At 29.5% G+C, this 27,784-nt stretch overlaps 2 protein-coding genes across 9 annotated transcripts; one reads left to right on the top strand and one right to left on the bottom strand.

Moving 5' to 3' along the window:
* Nucleotides 1-13,112: 13,112 nt before the first annotated feature.
* LOC111289112 (3-ketoacyl-CoA thiolase 2, peroxisomal-like) lies at nt 13,113-17,254 on the top strand. 3 transcript variants are annotated; one of them, XR_002690140.2, is made up of 14 exons: nt 13,113-13,425; nt 13,680-13,756; nt 13,873-13,957; nt 14,062-14,188; nt 14,281-14,379; nt 14,471-14,538; nt 14,666-14,773; nt 14,896-14,973; nt 15,090-15,222; nt 15,308-15,404; nt 16,004-16,127; nt 16,217-16,325; nt 16,686-16,868; nt 16,954-17,254. XR_002690140.2 is itself a non-coding variant. In XM_022879997.2 (14 exons), the coding sequence occupies exons 1-14, from the start codon at nt 13,330-13,332 to the stop codon at nt 17,061-17,063; spliced, it is 1,395 nt and encodes a 464-aa protein (XP_022735732.2). In that variant the 5' UTR covers nt 13,164-13,329; the 3' UTR covers nt 17,064-17,254. The 3 variants fall into 3 exon arrangements, 1 of the variants encoding a protein (XP_022735732.2); XR_016341638.1 differs by lacking the exon at nt 16,954-17,254 and adding an exon at nt 16,407-16,580 and having other exon boundaries at nt 13,164-13,425; nt 16,686-16,830; XM_022879997.2 differs by having other exon boundaries at nt 13,164-13,425; nt 16,785-16,868.
* Nucleotides 17,255-19,330: 2,076 nt separating this feature from the next.
* On the bottom strand, nt 19,331-27,184 carry LOC111289108 (uncharacterized). Of its 6 annotated transcripts, XR_016341637.1 has the most exons (11): nt 26,975-27,131; nt 24,920-25,944; nt 23,971-24,619; nt 23,787-23,873; nt 21,694-21,885; nt 21,521-21,618; nt 21,333-21,401; nt 20,354-20,453; nt 20,099-20,197; nt 19,912-19,977; nt 19,331-19,646 (listed from the first exon to the last, which is right to left on the bottom strand). XR_016341637.1 is itself a non-coding variant. In XM_089759773.1 (10 exons), the coding sequence occupies exons 2-9, from the start codon at nt 25,939-25,941 to the stop codon at nt 19,915-19,917; spliced, it is 2,310 nt and encodes a 769-aa protein (XP_089615899.1). In that variant the 5' UTR covers nt 25,942-25,944; nt 26,975-27,184; the 3' UTR covers nt 19,331-19,646; nt 19,912-19,914. The 6 variants fall into 6 exon arrangements, 4 of the variants coding, with proteins under 4 accessions (XP_089615899.1, XP_089615900.1, XP_089615897.1 ...); XM_089759773.1 differs by lacking the exon at nt 21,333-21,401 and having other exon boundaries at nt 26,975-27,184; XM_089759774.1 differs by lacking the exons at nt 21,333-21,401; nt 26,975-27,131 and adding an exon at nt 26,793-26,849.
* Nucleotides 27,185-27,784: the final 600 nt, after the last annotated feature.

The raw sequence follows: 27,784 nt of genomic DNA, 5'->3' as shown, positions 1-27,784 counted from the left end.
TTTGCTTTGAGAATATTAGCAACTTTAATTTTATTTTTAAATATTTTAATATTGATTAAAATTAATAATTCAATAAATAGATAAACAATTTAAGCATAAATACCTTTCAATAGTGCTATAAATAATTTGTTAATTATATGTTGTTTTCAATTTGCTTCATTTTAATTTCAATGTGTAGTGTCATAAAGAATTGTATTTATAGAATATATAAGTTCATTTATTACTATAGTATTGAAGGACATTTTAGTAAACTCAAAAAGAATGATATATTCTTAAACAACCAAATGAAGTTAAGTTATATTCAAGTTATGATGATCAAATATTCTTAGTCGATCAAATGAAGTTATGTTGTGTTAAAGGAATGAGAACCAAATAAAGACATGAAATATATTATGCCAAATTGACTTTGCAATCTTTTGAAGGGAGAATATATTCCTAAAAGCCACTTGAGATTTTGTTAACAAAGTACCTCCTTCATGTTATACTTACCTTTTATTTTGATTAACCATTAAAAAAATTATTTACCAAATAATGTCTTACTTGTCATCATAATAAATGTGGCCAAACTATCAAAATATTCAACAAAACTAGCTTTTCTCAAACAGTAAGATATACAAAAATTCTCATCCGTGACGGATTGAGATTTTTATTTATAATATACATAAAAAATTTATAAACAAAAATTAAAATAAGATATTATTTGTGTTAAACTATTTTATTTAACTAAAAATTTTGACTCTTAAAGTAATAGTTTGTGTTTTTTAAATTTGATTTTGTTTTATGCTTACAAATCCATAGGCGTGCTATATTAGTAGTTTTATTGTTTTTGCATTTACGGTGTTCATTGAAAAATTATATTTACTAATTTTGTCAATGAACTAATGTCTAAGAAAAAATTTTAGACATGTTCAAAAATATTTTTCTTCAAATTTTCTCATCTTTTTATGTTTGGGAGTGTTCATGGATATCCCATCTATAGGCTTTGTTCCTCTTACTCTTTCATGTCAAATAATTGTTTTTTTTATTAAACAAAGTAGAACAGTTCAACATCATAATTATCAAATTAAACGAAAATTTATAGAATAAGCTTTTAAACTTATTAAATAAACCAACATTAATTATTTTTTGCCAGTTAACTATTATATTTTAGGAGATCATTGTAGACACCTAATTTTCTCTAGACCAAATCTTGACCATTTGTGAAATACTTAAAAGTCATCCCAATTCAAATCCAACATTTATTTGATTTTGATAAGTTTTTAAAATTAAATTTAAGACCAATTTGACTTAAATACCTAAGATCAAATCTAGTTAAATTTAATCAAGCTTGATCAAATTTAGTTGAACTTGGTCCAAATCAATTAACAATGGTCAAAAAAGATGAAATTTGGGTTAACTTTGAAAATTCACAATCAAATTGGAACCAATGTGAATTAAGATTGAAAATTGTGATTCTAAAACACTAAAAACCTTGATTGTACTTGGATAAGGGTAAAAGTACCAAAATACTCTTTAAGGTATTTTTGTAAAGGATATTTTGATAATTTAACCTTCTCGAATTGAATTTTTATGAAAATCTCCAAACCATAATTGACTTTTTTTTAAGAATTTTTGATGCATTAAAAACTCATATCACATTTTGAGAGGTGTAAAATTATAAAAATTCCTTAGGGGTATTTTCATAATTTCATTTTTCCAAGGTTAAAACTTTTTGAAAAGTTATAGATCATGATTTAATATTATTTGATGATTTTTGAGATATTGAAAACCTTTATTGTACCTTGAAAAGGTGTGAAATCACCAAAATACCTTTTTAAGGATATTTTTGTAATTTGACCTTTTCAAGGTCTATTTTTCGTGAAACCTTTTAGATCATGTTTTTAAAATATTTGATGATTTTTGGAGCATTCAAAATCACTGCAATACCTTAGAAGGTATAAAATTACCAAAATATCACTTATAAAATTACCAATATACCACTTAAGAGTAATTTCATAATTTGACCTTTTCGAGGTCGAATTTTCACGAAAACTTTCATATCTTAATTCCATATTATTTTATAATTTTTTATACTTTAAAATCTCAAAAAAGAACACGAGAACATTGATGTCCAAGAAAATGGCTTAAAAACTAAATCCTTTGTATTTAGGGCAAAATGGTTTTTTTTTTTATTTAGTTTTAATGACTATAAAAATCTAACTTTTGCAGTGTATATCTTGAACCATTGGATCACATTGGTAATCTTGATCCAATAACTAAAGTTTGTTCCTTGAAACAAAAAAAAGAAAGAAATTTGAGCCATTAGATGATTTTTTATCCAAAGGCCTAGATTTAATTTTGTGAAAATATTTTCCTATCATCTTCTCAACAAAGAGGAACAATTTTCTACATAGGAAGGTTGAGAATAACTCCTAAAATAGGAGAAGAAAAGAAAAACAAGAAAATTTTCGTGAAAAAACGAAGAAAAAAGGAAAAAAAAATTCCTTTGTTTACTTAAACATATATTTTCTCAATTTCCATCTTCTATTTTCTTGCATCTTAATTACATTTTTCATAGCATTTCATATTATTTCATACATTTTTCTTCTTGTTTTTCTTAAAAGTTTATAGTTCACTTTCTTGGTCAAAAGCTTGAATTAAACTTCATCCAATTAATCAATAGTTAGATTAAAGCTAGAAAACAAGTAAAAACAAAACACAATCCACCATTGAAAGCCATTGAAGATTCGGCCTAATCTCCCCCTACCTAGCCGAACCACATTTTGGTTTTTCTTGGATGTTTTACTTGCTTTTAAGTTGCATATGATGTTGAGATGGTAAGTTTATTTGCTATTGGAATAAATTTTAGTTATTATGTGATTCATGTATATTGTTTGGATGTTTGTTTCCATTTTTTTTTAATTCATTCTCTGTTTGATCAAACCTTTCTCACAACATAAACAGTCCCCCCTCTACAAAATAAATGATTGAAAATGCTTCACAAAGAATATAAGGGCAAACAGAATCGACCACCTTATGAATACATTGAAGATTTCAAAAACTAAAGCAGATCCTTTCTTCGACTATTCGACCTGCTCCTTGATAATATTTTTTGAACGTCACGGTAAGACTTAAATGTCCGTACAACATTTTTTGAAACTTTTTTCATCATTGTTTACATTGTTTACTTTAAAAACTACATAAATTTTAGGTAGTTGATAGATAAGTCTGGGTATGTACAAAAGAGTGTCCTACAATAAAAGGAATAACAAGCAATCAGAGATTGCACAATATCGATCTCACATCATAACAGATATGAGCTCTTGACTCTAACTATATAGAATCTTTCTATCAATTCTAAGAATGCAGTCACTTGACCTGGAAACAACAATTTTTCCTAAATATAAATAGATTCCTTATGCATATTGAGAATTCTTTCCAAAGATTTTTAATTCAAGTATGGAACTCAATGAATATAAAGCAACGGATACTATAGAAGAATCAACCAAAAAGTGAGACTAAAGGCCGTAAAAAAGAAAGATAGGGCATTAGCAGCTTCTCAAATTTTTGGTAGGTTTATACTTTAAAGCCAACTTTTCATTTAAAAGTATTTAAATTAGTTCAAACATTTGCATGGTATGAAATTCGGTATTCATAGATGATATCAAGGGTTGTGTGGCAAGTCAATAAAAAAATGTTAACAAGCTTAAAAGAAAGTAAGGAATAAGACATGTAAAAAAAAGTAAAAAAATAAAAAAAATAGTAGCTAGAGAGAGAATGAAATCATGCATGTTGAGACAATTTATAACCATATGAAAGCTTGATTTGGTTCGGTCTATCAAAATTATTAAGTTCATTTTTTACTTTTTGTAAAAAATAAGAGAAAAAAAAGAGAGATTTAAAATGTTTATGTCATTTCTGATGATTCATTGTTTGCTTTTTTTTGTATTTTTTATTGTTATTTTTGGTTTTTTGGGTTTTTAAATTCAATTATAGTTACATTTGTTTAGGTTATAAACCTCACGTGCATGAACTTTTTATTTGGCTCTTACTTTTGTTTTTTAGCTACATTTGCATTGCTTTCTCCATTTTATCTATAATTGAATTCAACTTTATTTCATTATAGTCTTATTTCGTTTCTACTTTGTATAATACAACAAAATACAAATTATATCTTTTAATGTTTTTACATAAAGCAACAACCAATTTTTTTATTATCTCTTCAAAAATTTTGTGCTACAAACCAAAAAAAAAAAAAACTTAAAAGAATCTAGGTAGAGCCGGGTTCTCACATTAGTTATAAATCAAAATCAAAACATAATCAAAACAAAACCATCATACTTAAAGCAACATTTGAGAGGTTTTAGAGGCATATTCCTCTACCATAACCTTTTTGTTTTTTTTTCTTTACATTTTCTTTCCTTTTAATGTGACACTCCAATCTCACATCGAGAAATTTTAAAGATCTGCTATAATATATAAATAAATACTTAAATCCAAATTTTTGAAGCGCCTTTTGTGGAATAAAACTATGAGACCTTTAAATCAAACAGATAATATCTCACAGGATGGGTGCGAGTCTCCATAAATGGTATTAGAGCCAGGTTATCAATCAGACGGAAGCTAAATGTTACATCATGAGAGTCACCTTTAGAATTTTGCAAGACCTAAGTACTACACGATGAAGCTACCTCTAGAATTTTAACGTCTGGTATGATCTTATAACCTGTATGTGCTCTGTGTTGAGCTTGACAGGAACATCAAGTTTTAACGAAGACATCAAGCTTTAACGAAGGGAGTTTGTGACACTCCAATCTCACATAGAAAGATTTTAAAGATCTATTATGATATATAAGTAGAGACTTAAACTTAAACTTATGAGGCGCCGTTTGTGAGACAAAACTGTGAGACTTTCAAGTCAAAGTGGATAATACCCCGCAAGTTTAGTATGGATCTCGACATTTAATCTATAAAAATCAATTCAAATTAAATCTTTAAAACAATTATTCAATTATTCAATAATCAAATTAAACAAAAAGGAAAAAAACCACTTTTGCTTAAATATACACTAATTTGGATTCAAACCATAATGTTCTAGCAAAACTTTATTGTAATTAGTTTAATTGTCTTACCTCTTGTTGATTCTTTCAAAACAAAGGTTGCTTGAAAATCACTATTATGACACTTTATAACAATAATATAAGAAGATGATCTTTTAAAAGTATAAATAGTGTCAAAAAACTAGTACATTACATGATTTTTAGAAAATGTAATTGGTTTTGCCTATAATCCAATGTTTGTAACTTCCCTTAATGTGAGAAACAACTACCAAAATTATTAATTAAAATAAAGTAATAAGAAAGGAAATATATTTGATGAAATCCCTTATTTGAACTTTTTACTACCAATTTTAGTAGTTCACCAACAGTGTCCCAAACTTGAAATTTTTATCAAATCTTTAATTTACACATCAAATTTTATATCAAAACAAATATATGCCTAAATCAACTCTATAAAATCATTGCAATTACATAACAAATATTTATTTTAAAAACAACAATTAAAAATTAAAAGTAAAAATTTACAAAAAAGCTAAGGAAGATTGCTCTATTATCATCATTTAATTCCCTTCTCATTTTTAATCTACAATAGTCTACAATTTCTTTCAAATAATCATAAACATTTTAAATATAATATGATACAATTATTTTAATTAGTCAAAATTTAACAAACATACATTATTAATTTCAAACAGAAATGATATAATTTATAAAAAAAAAACAAAAAAATTTCATGAAACTAAGATTCAAATTTCATTTTCATAAAGAAAAGTTCATTTTTATTTTCATTAACAAATCTTCAAAATATCTAAAAAATTACAAATCCATACATACAAATAATAACACATTTTCAAAAAAAAAAACAAAATCAGAATATCAATATTTATAATGATATCACAAAAAATCCAAAACAATCCATACCTAAAATTTATTAATCATGATCTTTCTTTTCTTTTAATTCGCATTATATATATATTAATGTCATATGGACTTTTCTTAAATATTAATACAATAAAAAAATCATGATTAAAATTTTAAATTTTAAGTAGTCATCTCGCATATTTGAGAATTGTTAATGAATAAAAGTAATCGGATAAGAGGACCTTAGTTTTTTAAAAAATATATATTAAAGAAAAAAAGTAAAGAAACAAAAGATCAAATGAATATTAATCTCATTTTGGGAACTATCAAATCAATTTCCCTTACTAAAGGTCATACGGTGTTCATTGTTTAAGAGATGGCAATAAAGTGATCACCATATGTTAATTCATATCTAGCCTATTTTGTATAGAGCTAAATGGTATATAAGCCTACTATCACTAGAAAGTGATTTTGATACTAATTTATATAAACAAAAAATTGCAATATTATGAAGACCATAAACTATTTTGGTATAAAGAAATTATAGCAATTCAACTCCATTTTGATTATCTAATTTCAATTCAATTTTGAAAATAAAAAAAAATAGTGGTCACAAATGGGTTAGAGCTAGGCTATTTTTTAAAAATATATATTTTTTCAAGGAAAAAAATTATTAATGTCATTCACTATATGAAACATGTGCTAGGCACGACTGAAATATGACCTCAGTTTGATTATATTTGCACAAGACATCTTTTTTTCCCTTCTTGCCTTTCTTTTTTTTTCTTCTCTCTTCATTCCTCTATTTCTCTCTTATTTTCTACTATCTCCAATCCCCCACACTTTTTTTCCTTCTTTTTATTTGTTTAATTGAAAGACAATGCCATTGGATAACAAAAGAAAAAAAATTGTTGACAAGTGTTGAAAAGGTATAAAATAACAATGAACAAACTTCCAAACATCTTTTTTATTGTTTGCTAATGATTTTACAATCCTACAATTTATTGATTTGGATCAAAGAAATATTAACATGAGGACATAAAATCCATGTCACTCTTAGAGACTAACGTTAACAACAAAAAATAGTTCATCTCTTTGGTAATTTTCTCAAATGAAATTTTTTGTTTGTCCACAAAATTTGTATCTTCAGTTTTCCCTCATCCTCAAAACTCATAATCCTTCATATCAAAATCGTTTTATAACTAAAACAATTGAAGACAAAAGCAGTAAAACATTTTCAAAAATTAATTTTTTATTATGATTAAAGCTTTTTTTTTATCAAGTTTGCCTCTTAAAAAATACTCACCTCATCAACCATATTATTGAAATTCTTGGTTCTTTGGTTCAATTGACAATTTTTCAAAGTGAACTTTATTTATAAACTGGGCATTCTTGCACCTCCATTGTCTTTAATATGTTCAATAAATTGTCACAGTGGGAAACATTCAATTTTCTTGTTTAATTTTTAATTTCTAAGTAAATGGTTTAGGATATGATCCATTTAAGCATGCTCCTAAGTTCAAAGGTATATGATTTCTCGAATGACAACTATTTAAAGTATTAGAAGCAATAATTCTTACTACCTTTTTATTTTGTTTTATTTGTAAATGCTTTTAGAAAAGAGACTATCACACTTGTCCAATAATAAATAGTATCGATACAGAAAAATTATACCAATAAAGGGTAATCTCTTTGGTTTCAAATGTAAGATCTACTATCTTATGAGCATACATTTTTAAGCCTTTTAACGTGTATTTATTAGTGTTTCATCTTTCTCCAATTTGCCTTGCATGCATGAATTACTTAGTAGAGGTTGATTCAACTAATTAGCTTAGATTCACCAATAGGAAAAATTGCTCATGGATTTGGAATTGATGTAGTTAAAGAATTTGACATTAAAAATGATGATAGCTATGTTGCTGGTTAGTTCAAACCAAATAATAATGACAGAATCTACAAAAGTCAAACTTACAATTTTGCTTTCAATATATCATAAATTCTTGGAGTCTATGCTATAATAAAGCTATTTATTAATATTCATTACATACAATGCTAATAATTCTAACTCATTGATAATTTATAAGTTATCAAATAGCTATACACTTCCAATTAGTTTAGGCTAATTACAATTATATCACAAATTATTATTAAAACATGGCTAACAAGAATGATATATCCGTGAAAATGTGTTGCTACAATGCTCGATTATTAGTACGAAGATAGCTATACAATGTGCCATATCAACTCAAAAGTCATTTTTAAAAAATTTCAACAAAAACATATTCAATTCTTTTTTATGTAGGATTTAAGTCTACAACACTTATTTTCTTCCACTGATGACCTGCTTGATTCTTAATATGCTACAAAACTAAACCAACACTTGAACCTGATGATCAAGCATTCATAAAATATAATGTTGAAGAGAAAGGTAATAAGGAAAAGAAAAGCATGATTGCTACATATCCATATGACTTTTTGGCTATTGGAATGCATTTTACTTGTAATGGACTCGAGGTAAATTTAAAGTAGCGTGTTTTTACTTATTGAATCTTTTATGCAGGATTTTGAGATTTTAATAAATTTAATAAAAAATTAAAAATCCTTTTGCTGAAGATTTAGGAATAAAGATAATGTACCTCATAAAAGGAAAAGTTTCAATGGTGACTTTTACTTGTTTTGTGCAAGCACTTTGATCCCACTTTAGCTTCTATTTACATCTAGGAAACATTGAATTTTCTTTTGGAAAGAGCATGATTCTTAAGTCTTATCTCAATCAAAAGGAATTTTATTTGATTTGTTACTTAAGTCTACTGAAATTTGTGTACATTATTTTTTAACTTAAATGTTTAATACTTTTGTAAAATAACAAAGAAATGGTTTTTGTTAGAAAACTAAATTTTATAATTTGTAGAAAGAATTCAAAAGACAAGAAAGCATTTCCTTGAAAATGATTATATAGACTTAATTATGTTTGTTGTTTCTTTATTATCTTATTCTTCACATATTCTAATTCTTAATTTGTTTATCTAATTAGGCATAAATTAACCAATTTTCTAACTATAATGGGCCACATATTGGTGATCTCTTTAAGGATCGTGCAATCATACAAAATTAGACTATTGTTTGTTACATTTGTATGCTTATGATGTCTTTGTTTGTTACATGTCACATTTCAAATTCTATCATGGTCACCATAATTTTTGTCAATAAAATTGGTACCTTAGGTTAAATTGATAACTTAATGATTAAATAGATTTTGGTAGAAAACAAAAACGATAACAATAAAATTCAAGATGACAAGTTTCAAGTACATATATCAGCAATAACATTTTAACTAAAAAAATATATTGAATTCATAGAATTTCATTAAAAGAAAACTTTAAAATGATATATCTATATTCATAGACAATATTTTGTTTTATTTCTAAACATTTGACAACTCAATTTTTAGTGACAGTTTTTTATAACTTTAGTAGCTTCAAGATGACATTTCTATTACTTATTGAATGTTAGCTTCAAAATGTCATTCTTATTGTCTTATAAATGTTACTTGAACTACTACAAGAAATAGTGAAAAAAAAATATTTGGTTTAAACAAAGCTCTTTATGCTCAAAATGTAAACCTTATAGGTTGTATAATGAAATTCAGTTGATAATACTCAGGTATATAATATAAAAGAAATAAGAATTTAAATTTAAAGATAATATGTAGATTTACTAAACCTAAGCATATATATATCAAAATTTTTTAAGAAAATAATATTTGATTAAACCTTCTAATTACATGAATATGTAGGTTATATGAAGTTGCTTTGCCCTATATAGTAAAATGGCATGCCAAGGGAAATATATAATCATGCAGAGCAAAAGATGGTAAAGTCTACTTTGCATTTGAGTCTTATTGATTAAAATAAACATAGGAGAAAAATATATGAAAAATATAAGCTATTGAATGCAATATAAGCATGTAACTTATTGGACTTATTATAAGTAAGAGTCAAATCTAACCTAATTAATGAAAACATCATTTTAATTAGAAGGTTGAATGCTTGGATCTTTTTTTTTTTTAGACTTTGTTTCAAGATAACTCTTAAATCTGCACTACCATGAGTTTTACCGCCCTTATTTTTAATCCTTTCATATCCATAATTTTTAAATCATTCACAACATCAAATTTCTTAACATCATCTCTATCACTTTTTGTACAAAAATCATTGAAGTTGCTCATCGATAAACTTTTAGAACCCATTCAACCAACTTTACCTAATGAAATTTTTTCAAACTTAAGCATTACTTCTTTAAAGATTCTATTAAGAAGAGTGCATCATTCCTTTATTTTAGCAGCTCATGTTGTCAACTAATTACATTTCTACTTAATGTTTTGAATCGATTCTTTTTAGCTAACTTGGGATCTTCTTGTATAGTGCTTCCATTGATATGCCTTACACTTGCAAGCTTTATAGCTTTCATCAATCTCTTTACAATGTGATTTTTGGGTACAAACTCGATATTTCTCGACTTTAGCACTTCAAAGATATGACAATAAAAAATTTCTCAAAATTCAAACTTCATACAAGTACAACAGATTAAATTATCTGAAGAGTTGAATTTAACAAAATGATTTTGATATTCTCAAAAAACATTAATCTTGTACTTAAAGAATGATTCATTTTAATTACAATCTTCAATAACTAGATCAAAACTTTTTTAAATTTTTCTTGAAACTCTTTAAAAGCATTAGGAATGTAAACATCTCTAGCATTATGACATAACATTGTTGTATTCAAATTCATTATTGGAATACGATGGATCATGTCATAATTAGATTTTACCTCATTATAGTGTAAATTAACCACTAACCTTTCAAAATGATTAAGGAATTACATAACATTTAACTCTTAAGTCATGTATTTCTTCAATTGGTTATTGAAATTTTCACTTAGTTAAGTACTTTTTCTCCCAATAACAAATGTTTTCTTTTAAAATATCATCGTCAACTTCTCTCTATTCTCAAAAGTTCTAGCTAACCATGTATTTTCTTGAAGATTATACTTGAACAAATACTTGAACAAACTTGTTTTTGTATAAAAAATCATTAATGTAATACAAAAATCTTTAGCCAAAGTATTATGTGTTCGAAAGTACTACCCCAAATGTCTTTTGTCATTTCCTCACATATGCTAAATGCATAATTGATTAGTAGTCTTAGGTAATATAATTTTCATAGCTTTCGCTATTGTTTAATCTTAATCTATAATAATCGTTATTGGTTTCTTATTAGACATTGCTTGAACAAATATCTCAAAGTGCTATTCAAACGATTTAGTACACTCATCATAAAGAAGTGTCGCCTCAAAAAGTACCTTTTTTTTATGATGATATTGTCTAAGAAATGATGCAAGTGATTGAAAAAGAATTTTAGTTTCATAGGTATTATCGAAGCAAACAACATACCTAAAATGGCCATAGTTAAGTATCATTCTTGCAACGGCAAAAAAATATTAGTTATCAAACTATCCACATCAAGTTATATAGCATAAAACAATGGAGGGTTCTCTAATTATTGTTTTGGAAAAAAATTCAACAACCTTCCAGCATTTTTTTTTTCATATCTCTTATTCATTTTAAATACAAATAATTATTATAGTCAAGATAGAGATGACTAACATTTTTTCAACCTTTTATTTGTCTACTGATGAACTCAAAGGTTGATTTTTGTGGAATACCATAATCCTCTTGCATATTTGCTTCAATAGCTTAAGCAACAGTCTCTTTTTTTTTTTTTTTTGTGAGAGCAACATGTGAGCTTTTTTCTGAAGATACAAGCTCATGATTATGATTTTCTTTAAAATGATTGACCTTATATTTTTCATTAGACTCATGAGAAATAGTCATACATGCCAAGCAACTTGTTATTACTTACTTTTGAGGTCTTTTAACTTCTATGTACCACTTATCTAATATTCCAAAACCATTTTTGTAGCAAACAAATCTTTAAGATACCACATGGCCATTTATTTTACCTTTATTCTAGAAATATTTTCAAACACTAAAACCAACCATTCTAGCATATTGGTTATAAAACCAATAAACTTGATTTTATGATTCAAATTGCATGTTCAACTTTGGTTCCATCTCTAGTATTGCATTGTTTAGATTATGGTTTCATCCATTATATCTACAACAATAAAAATAAATTGCTCATTAACATTAATGTTAAAAGGATAAACTATAATTATATTTTTTTAATGACTACCTATTTTTTCATTCTCCCTTAAAATGTATGCATCTCCTTCATGAAAAACCCTTGCTATATTACCTTCCACGTTAATAATACTTAATCATTAACATATATATATATATATACACATATACATATGGCATCATAGCCTCTTAAAGATAAATATTTATCACTTCCATAATATATCTTAGCTCTTATGAAAATAAATTTCAAATATCAATTCCGCCTCTTAAAGCTTAAAAGATTAGATTCTCTTTCTATTTTTTTAGCCCATTTAGATAACTAGCGTTGTTACGCTTAATTATATCCCTAGTTAAAACAAATAATTAAGATGAGTTAATTAAATATTGCAATTATTTCTACAAACAAACTAATCATGCCATCAAATCAATGCAAACTTATTTATAATTCCTTTTTTAATTGTACCTTCATCGGATCTAGATAACAAATTAGCAATTGCCTTAACAGTGATTGAAATTGAAAAGTGAAACCAAACCGTAAGTTAGACAATTAGTTGAATTAATAAGTACAAAAAACTGAATGAAAGAAAAAATCATAAACCGAATTAATTATTAAAGATGGGAAATGCTAGCATGGGCAAAATGACAAGCCAAGGAGAAGGTCGAGTTCAACCCATGTAACGTTTGTTACTTACTAGCGCTTATCAACTCGTCTGCGACCATACGCAGCAGTTTTATGGATGCATTACTATCAATGTAACTTTGCGCTGAACAATCTTCAGCAACCGCATGTAGTAGTTACAGTAGTCACCAAGTAAATCAATTAAAAAAGTTGAATCCTGGTTTCCATTTACGAGTGGGGTAGAAAAAATTAAACTGTTACATGCTAACCAAAAAAAAAAAAAAAACAATAAAAGCAAAAATAATAGTAGTTTTAGCAACATTAAAGATAAATAGAAATATCAGACAAAGTTAATTGGTTATTATATACGAAATTAGCATTATGAAATTAACAACTAAACAAGAACAAAAACGAAAAGGCTACTGATAGCTGTAGGTACTATTTTCAATTAAGCTACAGTTGCCTACAAGTACTTTTCTGGAAAGGAAAGAACATACCATCCCAATTTTCCTTTCCTTTCCTTTCGTTTCTTGGACGCCAAACAGAAACCTCGTCACCCACTCTCTCCATTTGATCTTTTCATTTCTTAAGATAGAAACAGAAACAATGGAGAAAGCGATCAATCGACAGCAAATTTTGCTGCGACACCTCAATCCTTCACCTCCTTCTTCGTCCGAACAGAATTACAACTCTGCCCTCTCTGTAAGCTCTATTTACTATTCTCAACTCAATCCTATTACTTTGATTCTTTGCCTCGAAGTTTTTTTCTTTTCTTTGAATCTTGGTTTCAAATTCTAGTAATTTTATTCGCTATCTAGAGAAAAAATTGATCCAGTTTAAGAATTGCGTTAATATTTTTCTGTAAGACTTTAATTTTGATTATTTAACATTTTTCAGTCAAAATATCTCCATTTCTTTTTTCTAATGAATTAAAAATTTGAAAAAAAATTCCTCAGGCATCGGCTTGTTTAGCTGGAGATAGCGCTGCTTATCAAAGAACTAATGTATTTGGAGATGATGTGGTTATAGTAGCGTAAGTAACTCTTTTGAATTGATTAATTAATAATTATTGCAATTTTTTTCTTGTAAAATAATTAAGATTATTTGTATATTTTTTTTGTTTTAATTATGAAATTCTTAACTTCACAGAGCATATAGGACTGCCCTTTGCAAATCGAAGCGAGGCGGTTTCAAGGATACTTATCCTGATGATTTACTTGCACCTGTTTTAAGGGTTTGTCTTAATTTCTTTATTTTGTTCCGATTTTGGTTTTTCTTTTTTTTTTTTTTGAGCGATTTATTTATTTATTTTTATTGTTGTGGTTACGTTGAGTTTAGGCATTGATAGAGAAAACGAATTTGAATCCAAGTGAAGTTGGGGATATTGTTGTTGGGACGGTCTTGGCACCAGGATCTCAACGAGTGAGTGAATGTAGGATGGCTGCATTCTATGCTGGCTTCCCTGGTATACATAGATATCATTGATTGTGTGTTTTTATGGATTTGTATTTTGTCATTGTTTTGTTGGTTGATTGTAGCATATTTTTGGTGATTCAGAAACTGTGCCCATTAGAACTGTGAACAGGCAATGCTCCTCTGGGCTTCAGGCAGTTGCTGATGTAGCAGCAGCAATAAAAGCAGGGTTTTATGACATTGGTAAGAGGAAACCTGTGTTTCTGATGATATTCATTATCTCTCTTTATAAAATTCTGCATTGTTTTTTTATTAATAACTACTCGTAATGTAGGCATTGGGGCTGGGTTGGAATCCATGACTGCTAATCCAATGGCTTGGGAAGGATCAGTTAACCCAAGGGTATTCTATCTTTCTCTCTCTCTCTCTCTCTCTCTTTTTATGTGCTTGCATTTGTTTATCATTCTGCCAATAGGCAAACAATACTGGAATTTGAAGGCCTGACATGATCTTTTGCTGATTTTGGCAGGTGAAGCAGATGGAGCAAGCTCAGAATTGTCTCCTTCCTATGGGTATTACATCAGAGAATGTTGCTCATCGCTTTGGTGTGACGAGGCAGGAGCAGGATCAGGCTGCAGTAAGTTGAATGATTGTCATGCAGTATGGTGTTGCAAATTATCTATCTATCTATCTATCTATCTATCTATATATATATATATATATATATATATATATATATTCTTAAAATCTGGTTGTTAGGTTGAATCTCACAGGAAAGCAGTAGCTGCTACAGCTTCTGGTAAATTTAAAGATGAAATAATCCCTGTACTCACCAAGGTAGCTACTTTTTTCTTTTTTGCATCTTATAGATACAATCTATGTTTGATATACTCTTACAGAATGCTTTGTGTGAATATACCTCATGTTTGGATTGTAATATTTCATGTATGAAGATTGTTGACCCAAAGACTGGTGATGAGAAACCTGTCACTATCTCTGTTGATGATGGGATCCGACCTAAGACTTCAGTGTCAGATCTGGCAAAATTGAAGCCCGTGTTCAAGAAAGATGGGAGCACTACCGCTGGTAGTGAATAATGCACCATTTTCTGGAATTCTATGCTTCTCTGGTGGTTCTAACTTACTGATTTGTATGTTTGCTTGTTTCCTAGGAAATTCTAGTCAAGTGAGTGATGGTGCTGGGGCTGTTCTACTCATGAAAAGAAGTGTTGCCATGCACAAAGGGTTACCAGTTCTTGGTGTATTCAGGTGTGTAATGCCTGGTATTGTATCCTTCTGATATATATTATAAATGAAAATTGTGCAGTAACCTTTTGATGTGCTTGTAGACTATATAAAGCCAGCACTCTCTGCTCTTTTACATCTGTTGTCCTGGGCTTTCAAAGCATCTACTAGAATTTCTTGCTGTTTTGACTATTCTGTCATGAGGGTTCTAATCTAAGCTTTAATTTCTTTGCTATATGTGGTTTCTAAGGAGCATCCGACTGTTTACTTTCACTGTTACCCGCTTTTTTTTTTATCTGTTTTCTGTATGACATTGTTCGATTTCTATTTCTTTATTAGTAACCTCAAAGTATAAAACTGCCCCATTAGTCAGGCATGCATGACTGGGTCTCAAATGAAGTGACAGTGTGTGCAGCCATTTAGCATTCCACGTATCCTAGGATTTTTTTTTCTTTTTCCTGGTTGTATTTTATTTCGTTGTATAGCTTCCTCTCAGTTTAATAGGGAACAAGGTCATTCAGAGCTATTTGTTTTATTTACCAGCCCAGGCCCTCTAATTCTTTAAACTAATTAAAAATGTAAAATTTTGTATTAATTTAAGAAAGTGCTTGTTGATCTTGCAGGACTTTTACTGCAGTTGGTGTGGATCCTGCCATCAATGGTGTTGGTCCAGCTGTGGCAATTCCTGCAGCAGTTAAAGCTGCTGGTCTGGAACTTGATGATATTGATCTTTTTGAGATAAATGAGGTACAATGTGGTTTATCATTTAGCTTCAACGTAGTAAATTAAAGAGAATTACATTACATTGAAGTCTCTAATTTCTTCCTTTATTGCAGGCATTTGCATCTCAGTTTGTATACTGCCATAAGAAGCTGGGACTTGATCTGTTAAAGATTAACGTTAATGGAGGTGCAATGGCAATTGGACATCCATTGGGGGCAACAGGTATTTCTAACACAAACAAAATTTACAAAACTTTGTTGTTTCTGTTTGTAATAATTGGCATTATCTATTGGAGTACTGAAGGTAAATCAATGCCCAAAATGATTATTTATTGGCGCTGTACTCACACGATCACTTCCATGTGAATCCGAGTATGTTAAGCCTAAAATGACTCTTGCAACTATAATGCAAGAAATTGGAAGGGCTCCTTATACCATATATGTATTGTGTATGCATTGGCATTTGAATTAAAGTAAGGTAAGAACCCGAATCTTAGGTCATCAAGTAGTCATCTTTAAAAGATCGCCTCCAGCATGTCTGGGATCAAATTCCAGCACGTGAAACCTCTTCTTCTATTCTCAGGCTACAGCCTCTTTTGTTAAAAAAAAAAAAAAGGTGAGACATGGATGTGGCTCCAGTTCACCACCTGTCAATATGCACACTTCTGTGCCCTTGTTGAAGGTGCTCGCTGTGTTGCTACACTTTTGCATGAAATGAAGCGGCGTGGCAGAGACTGCCGCTTTGGAGTGATCTCAATGTGCATAGGTACCTCTATTTCTCTCTCTCTCTCTCTGCTTCTGTTGTATACTCACCAGAGTTGCTGACCATAGATTTAACCACTGAAATGCAGGCACAGGGATGGGGGCAGCAGCTGTTTTTGAAAGGGGTGATTGTACCGATGAGGTATGCAATGCCAGGAAAGTTGAAACTAACAACCTTTTATCCAAGGATGTCCGATAGAAATAATACGTATTCTTTTGTTAGCCGCTTTGATTTCTTATTAAATTATTCTAAATTGGGCTGAAAATTTTAATAAAGCAGTGTATCTGTGACAAGTCAGATTTTTTTTGGCCAGAAACCTGAAACAGGGTTCAGAAATCTGGCTGTATCGTGACATTTTCATAAAATTATGTTTCTGCCATTTGTGTTTAGATTGGGTTGTTTGTAGATTGGATTATTTTGCATTAGGTTGTTTTTCATTAAGAAAAAATTGATCAGTTTGAATTATTTTTAATTTGGATAAATTAAATTCGGATTAAGGAAAATTCAAATTATTTTATGTTCGGATCATTTCAATTTTGAGTTATTTAGATTTAAGTCATTCAAGTTCAATTTGTTAATTTTTAAAATATATATATTACATTTGAATGAATTATTTAAATCAAATTTGAATTTATCATTTGTAATTAAATTAGTTGAAGTTACATTTTTGTGAACTTCTGGCATGACCTATTGATAACAATGATACCTTTAATTTAGGTTTTCAATATCGTAAAAATAATTTTTCTAAAAAATAAATATAATTATATTATGTTAAAAATTAAAAATGTCAGTTAAATGAATTAAAAATCATTTTCTAATATGAAATTATGTTAAATTAAATATAAATTTTACTTTGTTCATAGTAGAAATTATTAATGATTTTTATTGATAGATGTTTAATATTTATTTTTAATTTTTCATGCATTAATTATTAAATTTATTATTATTTATTTATATTGATATTTTATACAATCGTATTCACACATATTACTCATTAGTAATGAATTAAAAATAAACAAATAAATAGATATTTTAAAAAGACTCACTACTAAAAAGTAAGGTATTGATATTTTCATTTTAATCTCATGTGTTATAATTAGTTTTATGGACTTGTTCTTAACTTTTTTAAGAGAGACTTTTATTTGTAATGTATAAACATAAAAATAGATTTAAATTATAATAATAGAAATAATTTTTAATTTTTAAACATAATTAAGAAAATGTATAATAAAAAAAAGAGATTGAAAACATAATTTAAAATTATTAAATTTTTATAAATTAATTTTATTATATTTATTATTCTTAATTATACTAATATTTTAGAAAGTAAAATTATGCTCAATTTAATTTTATATAATTTTGTATAAATATTTTGAGTTATTCAATTTTAAGTTATTTTGAGTGAATTATTTGATCTTAAATTATTTTAAATTCAGATCAATTCAAATTCGAATCAGTTTGAATTTAAATTGAACAAATTCGAGTTATTGAATTTTTTAAATCGAATTGATTAGATTTGGATTAGGACATGTTATGCTAGTATTTCAAATTTGAATCAATTTTACCTGTTGTAATTGTCAAATATATCAAGCTTAGCAAAAACCTTGTGAAATTTCTCTAGTTGATAAAGAAATAATTACTTTTTTTATCAATTGAGATTTGATTTTTGTGGAGCATATTTCAAGAATAATAATATCTTAAATACATTGGCTAATATTAAAGATTACGTCTTTGAAATCGTACAGAAAAATAGTTTTAGATTCTAGCAAAATATGAGAATACATTGATGGTATTATATAAAATAAATAAATTTGAGAAAATGACAAAAAGAATTGTTTTAATTAAAAATTACTGTGAGATTATTCAAATTTGACTCAATTTTTTTTGATTTGACCTATTTAGAATTTAAACAAAAATTTGAATTATTTTAAATTTAAATTATTTTAGATTCAAATAATTTGAAATTCAAATCATTTTAAAATTTAAATCTTAAATGTGAACGTTTTGAATTTAGGCTTCCTTATATTTGATCAACCTCTAATATTACAATTTGAAATTTTTTGAAACAAAATTGAAGTTTTTCAAGTTCCAAATTGATTGAAATTACTTTGCTTTATTTTAAATTATTCTCAAATTCGTGTTTTTTTTTTATACTTTCATTAATAAATCAAAATCAAATTAAATTTAAATTCAAATATTAACAATTTTTCAAAATCGAATCAAGATCAAACTCAAATATTGATAATTTCTCAAATTCTAATCGAATTTTACCTAATCTTGTCACCTCTAGTTTTAATGATAACATGTTTCAAATTACTTTTTCTCAAGTAAAACATTACACCCCCCCCCCCCCCCCAAAGATCATATATGTGTGTGTTTGTACATGTATTTTTTGCTATCCATAATTAAATTCTTCTATCAGAAATCTGATTTTTTTTTTTTTTAAATGAAAAACAGAGGGCAGGGGAGCAGCATGAAATGATTCTATTGCAAATGGATATTAACACACCTTTAGGGAAGCAACAATAGCCTTGATAGGGGAAGAATGGTAAAAAATAATTAGGGTAGCCAATTCACCATTTCCCACCAAAAATTCAGAACAAAAGCAGCTTAAAGAGGCTCATATGCTTAGTTGCATGCCTGCCTTCTACTTTCTAGACGTTAATCCCTTTCCCCATTGGTTACACTGAGGATTACGATCCTCCATCAACATTTCAAGGCCATGTCTGCTTTCTTTCATCAAGCTTTCAGATCCCTTCCCTTCGTGTGTAGCGGTCGAATCTGCAGGAAAGGCAAAGATAACATCCAATGACAAATTTATGTGACAACTGTTTATGAATTATGACCCAAAAAACAGAGGCGATTTCTTCTGAATTCAATTCAAATCCAGGAAAAATGTGAACCGGTGAAGTAACACCAGAAGCCAACTAGTTTCAGTAACAAAAATTTCAAGGAGTCAATTAGAAAGAAAAATACCTATCTCTAATAAATATTTGCCTACGACTTTTTTCCTCTCATAAATAAAAGACTAATGGAGTGGAATTACCATTCAAGTTATAGATGACTTGCAAACTGGGCATGACGATTTCCTGCTCAGCCATGGATCGATACACTGCCACATAAAGGGAATGAAGAAACAGATTAAATACTTGTTAACTTCCCCCTACAAGAAACTTGAAATTAATCCCACAAAAAGAAAAACAAAGTGGCATTGCCAAGATAGAACACATTACATCCTTGTGAAATTTATGTAGACAAGGAAGATGGCGAATGGTTTCTCCAATGGACGGGGTTTCAAGACATATGGCACAAGCTTCTTCAAAATTATCAGTCTGCATTGATAAAGGAATTGAACAAAAATAATTAGAAATTAGATCTGGAGAGCCAAATATAAGCAATTGACATTGTATTTGCACGCATACATATGAGGAAAGCAAAACATAAAACACCTATCTATATGGTTTCATCCACATGGCCCAGACATTTACCTGTACTTTTGACAGTGGTAAACTGTTAATCTGATTAGTTGATGCACCACCATGCTGATGATTGTTATCATCCAGGGCCAACAGCATTTCATAATCGTTTCTGCAAGAAAATGAAAATGGAGACAAGATATAACACAACTTCAACTAACAGCAGTTAATCCAGAGAGGATAGAAAATCGTAAATAGAACATTAAGCAACATAGAAATATGATAAACAGAAGTAAAAAAGATGAATTATTAAAGTTAAAAGTTATAGAAAGATCACTGGTTATCATCTGCCTATCCTGGATACTCCTAACAACACAGAATGACATGCTATTCTACAAAATTTCAAGGTCTTAATTTCCTTCAACCAAACTACAATATGGTAATTCCAAGTGGACCCGAAATTGGGCGGTCTATCCATGATCAGAAAGAAACTTGGATAAAACATCTGAACCAACTGATGTTAAAGTGTCGACAAAAGAGATTGAAAAGAAGGAAAAGTTGGGCACTTTAAATCCCCTTACAGAGAGGTTTGTGAACCTTTTTGGAATGCTATTACTTAACCAGTTTGCAAAGTATTCTTGATTTTGCTAATTACCACAATTTTAGATACATCAACCCAGAGTCACAGAAGAGTTGTTAACTATCAGTGTAACTGATGCCTCCAACCTCTAAATAGTTGGAAGAAACTTTTAATTGTTGTTGTGGTATCATGGCTCCTTCCAAACTCAATAATCCCTTTTTTGGCCAATTCAAACCTTATAATCCAGAACCCTTCTAAATAGGCAATTATTTCCATCTTATATTAGTTATATTCAACCAAAACGGGATGGTGTCCAACTACTTCATATTCATACCGTGGTTTCTAGTAAACCTATTTTACACCAATACTATAGCCAAGCTGTGTATTTTCCATCTTATATGAAACCATAAGGAAACAATATTAAGTAGGTTTAAAACTGCATGTATGTCTACCCAAAAAAAAAAAAAAAACCTGTCCAGACTGTGCCATTATCAGAGCTGGTCATAGCTGGAGCCAAATCTGGATACAGTCCTATTATTTCTGCATAAAGTGGCAACCCTCAAAACTGCAGTTGTGTTTCACAGCCCAAGACACTTGCAGCAACGACTAAATAAATTGTCTACCAAATTTTAATGGTAATTATAATAGAAAAATCTTACTCATTAAAATCACGTTGAACTTGGAAGATGTGACTAGCCATTCCCATGTCATCACCATCTCCAATAGCAGCTTCCATGGCTTCCAATATACAAAGTCTCTGTGTCAAAAGCCATAAATCAGTTATCGTTGAAAGTGAAGAAATACAGGATAGGACAACAAGGGGAAAAATTACCATATCCAAATCCATTTCCAAAGGAAACTGAAAATTCCTTGTCCTAGATGGTGCCACTCGAGGTTGATTCAAAACACGACTCCTCAACCGTCTAGCAGAAGTAAGTAAACGAGTCTGTACTCCTCTCCTATTTGAAGAATTCTGAAAATTTTGCAGTGGAGGCTGAGTACGAGAATGCCTTGTTGAGCCTCTCTGCATGAGAGGCAAAGAATAATATTACAAGGAGGAAATTATACAAATCCAAAATGAAAATTATCAATTTCATATAGTTGAAGAGAGAATCAATACCAGTTTAATTGCATAAAACAAAAATGATCCAAAAAAGCATTAAGCAATACATTTCTTTTATACCAGGATACAAGAAAAACCTTGATCAATATTAGCATATGATAATACTAGAGTCCAAAAAATATAAATATGCAATTCTACAAAAATGTCTTCCACTCGATTCAAATAGCATAACTGAAATATAGAATCCCTTCTTTTCATCTGGCATAGATTAGCATCAACCAAACAGTATATAAAGTTAAGGTCATTTGACCCTGCAGCAACAAAGAGAGAGTATTCATAAAGTTGAACCTCTGCCTTCTTTAATAACAATTATAGCTGTTTAAGCATCTAAGTACTAATTCCATGAGGATGGGTTCATAATATTTTATGCAATTTCCTTCATTTCTTTCAAATGAAATTGTTTATTAACATTAAATAAGGCTGCAAAATAGAGATAGAATACACACAAAAAAAAAAGAAGGATATTGATGCAGAGAAGTTTAGAACTTCTTGAAATTACATCAACAAGATACACAGCATCAATATCACTTATGAGATCAGAAAAAACACAACTTTCCGTATTTAATCAGAAAACAGAGAGAGCCTCTCAATTGGGGAATAAAAAAGAAACAGATAAAGAGGAAAGAGAAGAAGAGCAACCTGTAAGCAGTAATCAAGGAAACATTAACTTTCAACATTAAACATTAAACCAAGGGACAAAAAGCCACTTAGGAACCAACCAATGTGTTGTAAGCAGAATAGATAAGAAAACAATATTAATTACAAATGTGAAAAAAAAAAAAAAAAGCATTTTAATGATGCCAACAAGGACTTGAGTCTCAACATTCAAACAATGATTTATGCCATGCTTCAAGATCAAATTATTTATTAAGACAAACCCATAATTTACGGATTAAGTTCAGGCAGTTAATGGAACCATGAGCAAACCAAATAAAAGTAGGCGTGCACCAAAACACACTCATACACCTGAACAAATTTTGGTCAATACCAATAGGTTTACAATAATTGGTTACTTGAATGGCCAAGATATGAAGCTGCATGTTTCCTCTAATGCTTGCTTTATTTATTCCTTCAACGTACTAGTATCTCATCAAAGAGTCTTGACAAAGCTCATAACTAGGTCCCATTTCTTGGGATATAGTACAGCTGTATAAAAGCTAACTTGTCTCTACTTGCAGGATGGGGGATCTCACAGCCCTTTTCCCTAAAACCTTTTGGTATTTTTCTGAAAGGTGCTAAGACTAAAAGGAAATATATAACACAGAGTTTCAAATCTTTTTCAGGTCCAATGACCAGGCTAGACAATGGGGGTAGCCCCCCACAGTTCCCTCATGAAGGCAGGATTGATTCCATGTCCATGGTAAAACCAACTTAGACAACTAAACTAGCTGGCAAAAGAGTTTCAAGATAGTTATAGTAAATGTACTCACAAGCTCAAACAAACAAGTTTAATCCAGCTCTTGTCATTTACCAATCAAATTCTAAATTAACTCTTAAGCATTTTGATAATTATCACAATCAAACAAGCAAAAACTTAAACAATGATGAACTAGAAAACCCTTTACAAACATCAAGGTTGCTGGGATCTAGGAAAAACATTACTAAATCCAAGTCTCTTCTACTTTTGACAGGAGAGGCTCTTGCCTCTTGCATGGCAAGTTTCCACTAGTTTAAACACAAATCTAGCAGCTATCCTAAACCTTCATGACCATAAAAGATTTCATGATGCACAGTCAATTTCATGCACTAAAAGTAGGCTCTAAGGTTATCATCCACTAAAAGAAAAAAGATTTTAAGCTTACATGATTTGGCTCACGGAAAGTCTGAATAGAAGTAGGACACAGTGCATCTTCCTCCTGCTGAAGTGCCCATGCAATGTTTTCATCAATCTGTTAAAATGTTCACAAACATTTAAAGCTAACGCATGTGAATAAACAAGTCACCGTTATTGAAGGGAGAAAAGCATCAAATAATAACAGAATCAACCTTGCCATCACCAAATATTGGGACCTCATGATATAATTGTTGTTGGAGTTCACGGGCCAACATTTCATCCGCTTCAACTTGCCTTGCCCTAGCCTCCGAGTCGTCATCATTCACACAGTCAACATAATTGGCACTTGTCCCTCTCATTTTATCAAGATCCAAAACATTCAGATATTGCCCAATATGAATTCTAGATGACCTTGAACTAGATGATCCCCTAGATGAACCAAGAAACACAATGTCTGAGTCATTTGGAATGACCCTAGAGCTTTCACCACCATTTCTTGAGGTTAATACATGTTTCTTTTGCCTTTTAGGCAGCATTCTTTTTGCATTAGAAGGTTCACTTATTTGGATGAATTTTGAGAAGATCACAGTATCCGTTTCAGTTGCATCTTCATTTTCTGGACAATCACGTACAGTCCTGTTGTTTCCTCCACTAGCATTATCTCCTTTCATAACTCTATTTTCATTTTGTTGACTCACTTGGCATCCAACATTATTAAATCTGCTGAAATGATGTCCAGATGCATGATCTACATTCTTTGAATGGTTGCATGTGCTTCTCCAACCACCTTTTTCTTCAAAGCATGCCTCCCTATTTGAATCATTAATACCACCACTAGCTTCTACATTATTACTCACAGGACTACAGCAGGAAAACACTTGCTTTAATCATAAGGATCCTTCTAGTAAGAATTAAGGATAAACAAAATAAATCAACCAAGATTCTCTTGAAATCAATTGTACATATTCTGAATTTTAAAATAAAAAATGCTACATTGTCATTTGATCACATGCTATTCCAAAGCTTCTGGCAGAGATTGTACCCATCTCTTTGGCAAACATTTTAATACAACAAATGAAACCAATAAACAATAGAAAGAAAGCATCAAATAGACAATAGGCCAAGAAATCTAGTTAAAGAAGAACACTGCTTAAAAGTTACCTGCCAGATAAACTAATAAACTTGATATCATGCCCCTTAGATGTGTGGGGATGGCCAACTCCTTTTCCTTTACCATAATTATTATCTTCAGCAATTATCTCACTAATATCTATCGTACAACGACCATTGCTAACCACATTGCCAAAATTTTGTTCAGCTTTAAAGCTGTTTTGGGATTGTTCATTTAATTGTTTAGCTCTGATAGCTATATTCTGGGGGGATTTGCAGCCATTTCGAACCAATCTTTTTTGCCCAACTGCTCTTGGTGAGACAACAGAATGGTGAGCTGCAGACAATTGTGTTTCCATTCTAAGTGGGGAACCAAGAGAGAGACCCACCCCTTTTCCATGATTCATAACTGAACCTACACTTTTAAATCCAATGTCCTCTATTTTTTCCTTTCCCTTGCAGTTATTTCTGGACGTTGCAGAATTGTTTGAAGAGTTACATAGATAAGAACCAACATTTCTTGGTACCTCACCTTCTTTTCTTCCTTCAGCTAAGCAATTTTTTGATCCACCATGTGGAAATGCCATTTCAGGAATTTGGTTGTACATATTCTGTCCAGTTAAATCTAGAATCTCATGGCCTTCTTGGAATCCAGATGATATAGGAGGCAACTTAGAGCAACAAGCTTTTCCTTTATCCATGTATTGCTCTCTAATGGAATTCCTGCTTCTCTCCATTGCTGTTTTCCTAAATACAGAAGCATTTTCATGAGCTTTCTCTAGCGGGGATAAGACAATGGTGTTTTTCCAACGCTCATTTCCATCAACACTGTCTGAAAGTTTTCGAGGGTGTATATAATATTTTCTGTTGCGCCCATTCTCAGCTAGCAGCCTACCTCTGTCCCGTAGACTATCAAAAGATCCTTCACCTGCAGTAGTAGAACCTCCTAAATGACCAGCTACAGATATATTACTTTCCTTTCCAACACAATCTCCTCCATTCATTCGCCGTGAAGATAACCTATCAGGAGTGTAAGGTATGTCCACTACTGAATCAATGTCCAAGTTGTCCATTTTCTGTATCAAATAAAACATACAAGTCAAGCCTTACCTTCACGTGCAGCTTCAAGTACACAACTATGAAATTGCATACAAAAATTCCTTTCCAAAGGCAGTTTAACAACATTATAGTCCAAATTTAAATGCTACCACTGGAAAAGTCACCTTTACATGAAGATCATTCAAGAGCAATGCAACCCGCCAAATAAAAAAAATCAACACCACACTTTCCGACATTACTCTTTAGGCTTTTTAAAAATGTTATTTAGTCCACAAGCAAAACAAAAGTGGATAGAGAAAGTATTACATCAAAATTGCTCCTGTTGACAATTAATGCAACAACAATAAACAATCAAAAGTAACTGCTGACCAACGATTTTTACTTATAGAAGCAAAACTCACCCTTTTTTATAACTTCAAGTTACAAAAACTGGGTCATATTCAATATAACTTTGAGCACACTAAACATCCACATACCAAGCAAAGATGGAACCAAATTGCGATGCCGTTATACAATGAATACAAAAATGAAAAAAAAATTATAAGAAATCAAACTTGCTAGAAAAATATCACAATGAATAATTTAACATTGAAAATAGACAATTTTTATGTGTATGTAGCAAAATTATTATCACTATGTATAAAACCCTGGCAAATAAAAATTTCTCATTCATTATATCCAGGCAATAACTATTCAAATACTGGCATGATTATAAATAAAAGTAAAATAAACCCCTAAAATTGAACATATTAGTTTAATTTCCACCAAATACTAATTCTAATATTATTAAATTTAATTCCTTTGAAGCACCAGATATTAATAAAACAAAAAGGAATTTACATAGATACAGATAAAATAATCATACCAAAATTAAAACCCAAAAGCAAATTATTTGACAGTATTAGAGTGAATTTTTTTAAAAAAGTTACATAGTCAAGAAATAAAATAAATTAATAGACGATCAGAAAAGGGAAAAAAAAAAAGAAAAAATCAAGAATTTTGACAATTAAAAATAAAAATAAAAATATATATTAAAAAAGTCGCTACCAGATTTTGATTTTTCCACTTTTGATGATGATTGGGATCGAAAGCGACGTAAATTCCAGAAGAAGTTGACTCATTCAAATCCCTAAGAAGGCAATGCCATCTCTGTCTCTTCTCTTAACAATTTGTTTCTGTTTCTCTTCAATTTTCCAGGGTCGGCAATTTGGATAACCCGGTTGGGGTCCGATCTAGGCTTTGTATAATTTGGGCTCCACCCGTTGCTGGACTAGTTAGAAACTAATAGCCCTGGTTTAGTTATCAGGCCGAGCATTGGCTTAAGTTGGTTGCAGCTTGGCTAACTGCTCCAATTTCTTTTTTTTTTTTTTTTTAATTTAAAAGCTTTATTTGATTCTCCGCTAGAAAAGTAATGCCGAGACAGTAAAAAATTCAAGCTCTCGAAATTTAGTTTGTCAAAAATTATACCTAATAAAAATAAAGTCAAGGATGAATATAATTCTCATGCATTATATCATTTTTTATAAAAATAAATAACTATTTTAAATATATTATTAATTATTTTTAATTTAGTTTAATTTAATTAATTATATATTTTCTTTCATTAATTTTTTGGAAATTATAAAATAAAATGAAATAAAATATTTTTAATAAAATATATAACTTATTGAAATACCATAAGTATAAAAATGGAAGCCAATTTTAAATTTTACTTATAATTAATCAAAATAAATATATTTTATTAAATAAATTTATTTGATTAATAAAAAGAGTTAAAGTTGTATTAAATTTCAATTTCTTTATTTTCATAATTTAATTTTATATTAATGTTAAAACCAATAAATTTTATGTTAATAT

Source organism: Durio zibethinus, chromosome 4, assembly GCF_047325235.1.
Source record: "Durio zibethinus cultivar Kanyao isolate XHJ-2024 chromosome 4, ASM4732523v1, whole genome shotgun sequence".
NCBI lineage: Eukaryota > Viridiplantae > Streptophyta > Magnoliopsida > Malvales > Malvaceae > Durio > Durio zibethinus.
This window is presented reverse-complemented; position numbering and strand designations above follow the sequence as displayed.

Bases quoted from the DNA above. Each gene is read 5' to 3' on its own strand.
- LOC111289112 (XM_022879997.2), top strand. From the start codon at position 13,330: ATGGAGAAAGCGATCAATCGACAGCAAATTTTGCTGCGACACCTCAAT. The intron at 14,539-14,665 runs GTATTCTATCTT...TGATTTTGGCAG, and splicing joins AAGGATCAGTTAACCCAAGG to GTGAAGCAGATGGAGCAAGC. The intron at 16,869-16,953 runs GTACCTCTATTT...ACTGAAATGCAG, and splicing joins AGTGATCTCAATGTGCATAG to GCACAGGGATGGGGGCAGCA.
- LOC111289108 (XM_089759771.1), bottom strand. From the start codon at position 25,962: ATGTTTTATTTGATACAGAAAATGGACAACTTGGACATTGATTCAGTA. The intron at 21,619-21,693 runs GTAATTTTTCCC...CTTTTGACACAG, and splicing joins TGGAAATGGATTTGGATATG to AGACTTTGTATATTGGAAGC. The intron at 20,454-21,520 runs GTAAGATTTTTC...ATTTTCTTGCAG, and splicing joins GTTCAACGTGATTTTAATGA to AAACGATTATGAAATGCTGT.